The 8,488-nt window shown below is 46.9% G+C and overlaps 1 protein-coding gene across 1 annotated transcript in view; it reads right to left on the bottom strand.

Annotated features, from left to right (window-relative positions):
- The window catches only part of galns (galactosamine (N-acetyl)-6-sulfatase), a gene marked incomplete at its 5' end in the record, with an annotated part of 34,468 nt that extends 26,557 nt beyond the window's left edge, over window positions 1-7,911 (bottom strand). Inside the window, 3 exons of the mRNA XM_038808431.1 lie at window positions 1,893-1,996; window positions 6,697-6,836; window positions 7,769-7,911. Coding sequence (XP_038664359.1) covers window positions 1,893-1,996; window positions 6,697-6,836; window positions 7,769-7,911 — 387 coding nt within the window. The remainder of the gene's footprint in view (window positions 1-1,892; window positions 1,997-6,696; window positions 6,837-7,768) is intronic.
- Window positions 7,912-8,488: the final 577 nt, after the last annotated feature.

The following is an 8,488-nucleotide window of genomic DNA, read 5'->3' as shown; positions in this document are numbered from 1 at the left end:
AGGTTTGTTTCAAACACTAGCTTTCGGAGCACTCCTCCTTCATTCACCCGAGGAAGGAGCTGCGCTTCCCCAATATCCAGAAACCTTCCCCAATATCCAGAAACCCTTCTCCAATATCCAGGAACCTTCCCCAGGGGCTGTTTAGCTCACTGGGCTAATCGCTGGCTTTGAAAGCAGACCAAGGCAAGCCAGCAGCACGGTTCGATTCCCGTACAGCCTCCCCGAACAGGCGCCGGAATGTGGCGACTAGGGGCTTTTCACAGTAACTTCATTTGAAGCCTACTCGTGACAATAAGTGATTTTCATTTTCATTTCAATATCCAGTAACCCTCCCCCAATATCCAGGAACCTTCCCCAATATCCAGGAACCCTCCCCCAATATCCAGGAACCTTCCCCAATATCCAGGAACCCTCCCCCAATATCCAGCAACCTTCCCCAATATCCAGCAACCTTCCCCAATATCCAGAAACTCTTCCCCAATATCCAGCAACCTTCCCCAATATCCAGAAACTCTTCCCCAATATCCAGAAACCTTCCCCAATATCTAGGAACCCTCCCCAATATCCAGGAACCTTCCCCAATATCCAGAAACCTTCCTCAATATCCAGAAACCTTCCCCAATATCCAGGAACCCTCACCAATAGCCGGAAACCTTCCCCAATATCCAGGAACCCTCCCCCAATATCCAGCAACCTTCCCCAATATCCAGCAACCTTCCCCAATATCCATAAACCCTCCCACAATATCCTGAAACCCTTCCACAATCTCCAGAAACCTCCCTCAATATCCAGGAACCTTCCCCAATATCCAGAAACCCTCCCCAATATCCAGGAATCTTCCCCAATATCCAGAAACCCTTCTCCAATATTCAGGAACCTTCCCCAATATCCAGTAACCCTCCCCCAATATCCAGCAACCTTCCCCAATATCCAGCAACCTTCCCCAATATCCTGCAACCTTCCCCAATACCCAGGAACCTTCCCCAATATCCAGAAACCTTCCCCAATACACAGGAACCTTCCCCAATATCGAGGAACCCTCCCCAATATCCAGGAACCTTCCCCAATATCCAGGAACCTTCCCCAATACCCAGGAACCTTCCCCAATATCCAGAAACCTTCCCCAATACCCAGGAACCTTCCCCAATATCCAGGAACCCTCCCCAATATCCAGGAACCTTCCCCAATATCCAGCAACCTTCCCCAATATCCAGAAACCCTTCCCCAATATCCAGAAACCTTCCCCAATATCCAGAAACCTTCCCCAATATCCAGGAACCTTCCCCAATATCCAGGAACCTTCCCCAATATACAGAAACCCTCCAATATCCAGGAACCTTCCCCAATATCCAGTAACCCTCCCCCAATATCCAGCAACCTTCCCCAATATCCAGCAACCTTCCCCAATATCCAGAAACCCTTCCCCAATACCCAGGAACCTTCCCCAATATCCAGAAACCCTCCAATATCCAGGAACCTTCCCCAATATCCAGGAACCCTCCCCCAAAATCCAGGAACCTTCCCCAATATCCAGCAACCTTCCCCAATATCCAGAAACCCTCCCCCAATATCCAGAAACCTTCCCCAATATCCAGAAACCTTCCCCAATATCCAGGAACCTTCCCCAATATCCAGGAACCTTCCCCAATATACAGAAACCCTCCAATATCCAGGAACCTTCCCCAATATCCAGGAACCCTCCCCCAATATCCAGCAACCTTCCCCAATATCCAGCAACCTTCCCCAATATCCAGAAACCCTTCCCCAATATCCAGCAACCTTCCCCAATATCCAGCAACCTTCCCCAATATCCAGAAACCCTCCAATATCCAGGAACCTTCCCCAATATCCATAAACCTTCCCCAATATCCACCTGATGAAGAGGTGCTCACCTGCCCAGCAGGTATGTGCCCTGGCCACCAGGCAATCGCCGGCTCCCGCATTCCTCCCTCAAATGTTGTCTCTTTTCCACACAGGAATGGGCCATTACTGCCCCCTAGAGCAAGGAAAACTTCAACATAATCTGATTGCCAATCGCTCCAATGCTCACAAATAAAAAACAACAAACTATTCACATAGCATATTCAGTGTAATAGAAATGTCCTAAGGCCCTTCACAGGAGTGTGATCTAAAGCAAAATTTGACACCAAGCCACTTCAGACAAGATTAGGGCATATGGTCAAAAGCTTGGTCACAGAGTTTGGTTTTAAGGAACATCTTAAATGAGCAGAAAGATGTAGAAAGACACAGATGTGTAGGGAGGGAAATCATGAGCTTCAGTCCAGGCAGCTGTAGGCACATCCTCAAACGCTGAAGCGATTGCATGCTCAAAACAATTAGATGAGTCACGGGGCGGGAGGAGACGACAGAGATAGGGAGGGGCGAGGTCATGGAGGGACTTGAAAACAACAATTAGAATTCCTGACACCACCCGTTTCCATAGAATAGTGGGGAGACATTGAGGAAGATACCCAGATGCCAGTACAACCTCCAAATCAACAGAGTTTATTTACAACAACAGAGCCTGCCACTCTGCTGTTAGCTCAGTGGGCTAGACAGCTGGTTTGTAATGCAGAACAAGGCCAGCAGCGTCGGTTCAATTCCCACTATCAGCTGAGAATTCTGAATTCTCCCTCTGTGTACCTGAACAGGCGCCGGAATGTGGCGACTAGGGGCTTTTCACAGTAACTTCATTGCAGTGTTAATGTAAGCCGACTTGTGACAATAAAGGTTATTATATCAAAGTTGTAGTGTGCCTTCAGGAGGCTTAAACCTATAAACTTGAAGGGGGGAAAAAGGGGTAATAATGTTAATTTCTGGGAATAGTTAGACTAATGTGAAATACATTGGATAAAGACTTGATGCAGAGTCTAGCATGTATAGGGTTAATTGGACGGTGTACAGTCCCACTCACACAGTGATGCAAGAGAACACATGACTTACACCTCGGAGGAGCCTCGTGTCAGACAGAGCTGTACGCACAAGCAAGCATGGAGACAATCCAACTACAATCCTTTACTATAGATTAACATGGTTCTTGTAGTTATTAAATACATCCAGTTAACATGTGGGCAGCATGGTAGCACAGTGGTTAGCATTGTTGTTTCACAGCTCCAGGGTCCCAGGTTTGATTCCCGGCTAGGGTCTGTCTGTGTGGACTCTGCACGTTCTCCCCGTGTCTGCATGGGTTTCCTCCGGGTGCTCCGGTTTCCTCCCACAGCCGACAAGACGTGCAGGTTAAGTGGATTGGCCATGCTAAATTGCCCTTAGTGTCCAAAAAAGGTTAGGTGGGGTTACGGAGATAGGGTGGAGGCATGAGATTAGCTGGGGTGCTCTTTCCAAGGGCCGGTTCAGACTCAATGGGCCGAATGGCCTCTTTCTGCACTGTAAATTCTATGGTTCCATGAACCTACTTAAGACTATGAAGACTTCATTAAGACTTGCCGAACAATATCCAACATTGTACCACAGAAGGGAGGGACACAGCAGAAGCAGCTGATGAGATGGTCACAATCTCAATGATAAAGAAGTCCATGAGCTCCTCAATGAAGGTGCCGGAGTTGGGGTTTATGAAGATGGTTTGAGCACAGAAAGGAAGCTGTGGAATATCTTTGCATTCCAGGGTGATCAGGAATGGTGGCAGTTTCAGTGTGAGTACGATAATGTTTTTTGTGGTTCAGACAGATCTAGTTGTGGATGGCTAAATCAGTTGATTTATTTTTGTGTTTATGTAATATGAGCATCGCTGGTAAGGCCAGCTTTTATTGCCCATCTTGCTCTTTGAGAAGGTGGTGGTGAGCTGCCTTCTTCAACTGCTCCAGTCCTTGAGGTGTAGGTACACCCACAGTGCTGTTAGGGAAGGAGTTCCAGGATTTCTAAAAATAAATTTAGAGTACCCAATTATTATTTTTTTCCAATTAAGGGGCAATTTAGCATGGCCAATCCACCTACACTGCACATCTTAGGTTGTGGGGGCGAGACCCACGCAGATATGGGGAGTAACCAGGGGAATTGACACAGTTTTCTGCGGCCGAGAGCAGAGGTTCCAGCTGGCTTTGTTGCCGGCTGGTGCCAGAGTTTAGGACGGCTGCTCAGGGCTGGGGAGAAATTTACAGTGGGAGGGGGAGGATTCAGTGGTTGTGGTCCGCGTTGGTACCAGAGACAAAGAGATTCTGCTTGGGATTATGAGCAGCTAGGGGCTAAATTAAACAACTGAACCTCAAAGATGATAACCTCTGAATTATTACCTGAGCCATGAGCAAATTGACATGGGGTAATAAATAAGATTAGAGAAACTCTAAATTTATTTTTAAAATTCCCGACTATACTGTTCCCTACAACCACTACATTACTTTTTTAAAAATGTTTTAATTTTTCAGATTAATTGGCAATTTAGCGTGGCCAATCCACCTAACCTGCACATCTTTGGTTTGTGGGGGGTGAGACCTATGCAGACAGGGAGAACATGCAAACTCCACACAGACAGTGACCAAGCCGGGAATCAAACCTGGGACCCTGGAGCTGTGAAGCAATTCTGCTGACCACTGTGCTTCACTCGGCACCCTGAGGCAGCAGTGCTAACCACTGCGCCACCGTGTCGCCCCCACTACATTCCTATGATTCCCTCATTGAATGGCTTCCTGTATCAGTCAGTTCAGTCATCCATCCTGCAGTCTCCACTTTCATCCCAAGCTACAAGAAGTTCAAACCGTTGGACAATTACAAGGGCTGAGGTTCTTCCATTACTGCCTTCTTGATCTGCCTCGCTGCTTCGCTTGCAGTTACACCCTTCTGTCTCTGACCAGTTATGGTATTCAGGTTAACTTTGTTCTGGAATAAAGTGTTCAGGTTAACTTTCCCTCTCCCTGTTGAATGGCAGTATCTGCAGCTCAGCCTCCAGTTCAATGTCTCTTAGCTAAAGCTCCTCAAGCTGTTAACATTTACGACAAACGCGTCTGCCTTGGATCACACTGGTGAGCAGGAATTCCCACATTCAACAGTTGCAGCACATCACCTGCCCTGCCATCTTTATTGTGTGTTAATAAATCTATGACTATTTTCTTAATTCATTTATACTTAAACCCTACTCTCCTAATGAGTTTGACTACTGCTAGTAAACCTTCTGAACACTAACTAAATTACTAATAAATTACACAAGTTTTGAAAGATAAATGTGCAAAATAATCACCAACCAATCATGTACTTGTTTCCCTCCTCACTGTACTCAACTGTGCTCTCACTCAACAAATTCTCAAGTTCACACTCTGTAACTAACTAAACTCAGTGATGGGTGGCTGTCTTTGCGCCTGCTTAGTTTGTGCATTTAACAAGACGCCTGTATTTCCCGAACTGGCCTCCCCGAACAGGCGCCGGAATGTGGCGACTAGGGGCTTTTCACAGTAACTTCATTGAAGCCTACTTGTGACAATAAGCAATTACCTTTATCTATCTAATTCTACAGAGATGAGTCAGCACTAGTGGCTAGAGGATCTAGTTCAAACTCATTACCTAATTAACTAGCTGCGGCTGCCTCTCCTGTAGGGAGATTGTTCATTTGTTTATCCTTGACTAAGACTGAAAGAAACTTAACTTTAACAGTAAATTGTGGTTAAATTCTAAATGCAATCTGGACCAGATTTGAGAGATTGTCCCTTAAATTTAACCTTTAAAATGTTCACCCGTACCAAATTCCCAAGTTCACACTCTGTGATTAGCTGCACTCAGTGATGAGCTGTTGTCTTCATGCTCGCTTACTTCGTGCACTATGCATGACCACCTATTAAATCAAAACTGGCAGGTTATTCACGGCGCCGAGGTCCCAGGTTCGATCCCGGCTCTGGGTCACTGTCCGTGTGGAGTTTGCACATTCTCCCCGTGTCTGCGTGGGTCTCGCCCCCACAACCCAAAGATGTGCAGGTTAGGTGGATTGGCCACGCTAAATTGCCTCTTAATTGGAAAACAAAAATAACTGGATACTCTAAATTTAAAAAAAAGCTATGAAGAGGTTTGATAGATTTGATAGGATACATGCAGCGATGTTTTCATTTGCCAAGAAGACCAGAACTAGGGGCCATAAATATAAGATAGTTACTAGTAAATCCAAAGTAAGTTCAAGGGAAATGTCTTTAGTCAGAGAGTAGCAAAATGTGAAACTACAAGGAGCAGTTGAAGTGAATAGCACAGATGCATTTAAAGGGCGGTTGGATAATACATGAGGAAGAAAGGAATTGAGGAAGAATAAAATCAATTCTATTGGAATGATTGAAGAAACCCTACTGAGATATGGGACAGTGGCATCAACTCTTTGAAATTATGTCTCTGAACAAAAGGTGTCAGTAACCAGAGGACACGGATATCATATAATTGACAAAATATTCAGAGGGAAGATGAGGGTACCTGAAATCATTGCCTGAAAGGGAAGGGAAAGCAAAGTCATAACTTCAAAAACAAATTGGAAAAAATAGCTGAATGGAGAAAATACACAGAGCAATGAGGAACGAGCAGAGGGAATGGGACTAATTGGATAGTTCAAAGGGCCAGTACAGGTACAAATGAGCCGAATGGCCTTCTGTGCTGTATCTTTGTGTGATTCTAAGTTATCTGTAGGATATCTGAACTGCAGCTCTACAGCCAGAGAGAAAGATGTCTTCTTCAATGTGCCACCTGTGCTACCTATCTGCCACCAGATGAACCCACCTTGATTGGGGGCTGAGATGAGTGCAGCCCCATTGTCTGATGTGAAAAACACAAATGTGTTGTTGGCGATGTCCTGTGTGTGGAGCTCCTGTAGGATTTTCCCAATGCTGTCATCTATCTCACGGACTGCATCCCCGTATCTGGAAATAGTCCCAACACAATGTCACAATACAAACAAAGTTTGAAGCAAACATCATCCACTTCCTACCTGACACTGGCAGCCGGTTAAGCTGGATTGAATAGTGGTAACTTGGGAATCTGCCCCCCCCCCCCCCCCCCCCCCCCCCACACACACACACACACACACAAACCTAACACTAAACGTAGCTGCTGAAAAATCAACATGGTTACATTTGCTACGCAAATTTTGTACTTGTTCTCTCCACAGGGGTTCGCTCCATTTCCCCGGGTTAAAGTGAACTAGTCTGAGCTGACAAGGTTAAGGGAACTTCCCAAAGAGTATGTGGAATGGAGGAGGCACTGCTGGGCTTTAACCAGCTACAACCACAAATCAGATAAGTGCTGGATTATTTAACCAGTTTGCACTAACCGCCAATGGCCTGCGTGAATATAAATGTCATGTGGAAAGTATCTTATCCTGCGGTTTGAGGGAGGCATGGTGGTGCAGCAGTTAATACTGCTGTCTCGCAGTGCCAGGGACCTGGGTTTGATCCCGGCCTTGCGTGACTGTCTGTGTGGAGTCTGCACGTTCTCCCCCTGTCTGTGTGGGTTTCCTCCGGGTGCTCCAGTTTCCTCCCAAAGTCCAAAGGTGTGCAGGTTAGGTGAATTGGCCACAATCAATACACAGGGTTACAGGAATAGCGTGTGGTTTCAGTCGAGTGCTCTTTTGGAGGGTGGGTGCAGACTCAATAGGCTGAATGGCCTCCTTCTGCACTGCAGGCATTCTATGGATTCTACTCTCCAGTTTACTGAATCATTGATACCAGATTAAGTTTGTCACAGGAAATCTCCATGTTTTGAATCATTCCAGCACCTCTCACTGACCATCTTAACCACAATTAACTTAGCAATGTCACTGGTTAAATTGGAATGCACATTGACCAGCACTTACAAGCCTCGCTGACTTGTTCCCAGGAAACGTCTCGATGCATAGACTGGAGCATGAGTTGCATCAACAGCCCAATACAGGAAGAAGTTATGTTTCTTTGCAGTCTGTTGTCTGATAAACTCAATCGCTTCCTGTGGTTCGAAGAGACATCATTAGAAAACTAGCAGGACTGGGATACACCTACACCAAACTCATCTGCAGCCAGCACGGATCGAGCCTCACACTGACCGAGAATCCAATCTCCAGCCAGCACGGACTGACCCTCACACTGACCGAGAGTCCAATCTCCAGCCAGCACGGACTGACCCTCACACTGACCGAGAGTCCAGCCAGCACGGACTGTCCCTCACACTGACCGAGAGTCCAGTCTGCAGCCAGCACAGACTGACCCTCACACTGACCGAGAGTCCAGCCAGCACGGACTGACCCTCACACTGACCGAGAGTCCAGTCTGCAGCCAGCACAGACTGACCCTCACACTGACCGAGAGTCCAGCCAGCACGGACGGACCCTCACACTGACCGAGAGTCAAGCCAGCACGGACTGACCCTCACACTGACCGAGAGTCCAGCCATCACGGACTGACCCTCACACTGACCGAGAGTCCAGTCTGCAGCCAGCACAGACTGACCCTCACACTGACCGAGAGTCCAGCCAGCACGGACTGACCCTCACACTGACCGAGAGTCCAGCCAGCACGGACTGACCCTCACACTGACCGAG

This window comes from Scyliorhinus canicula, chromosome 9, assembly GCF_902713615.1.
Source record: "Scyliorhinus canicula chromosome 9, sScyCan1.1, whole genome shotgun sequence".
Lineage (NCBI taxonomy): Eukaryota > Metazoa > Chordata > Chondrichthyes > Carcharhiniformes > Scyliorhinidae > Scyliorhinus > Scyliorhinus canicula.
This window is presented reverse-complemented; position numbering and strand designations above follow the sequence as displayed.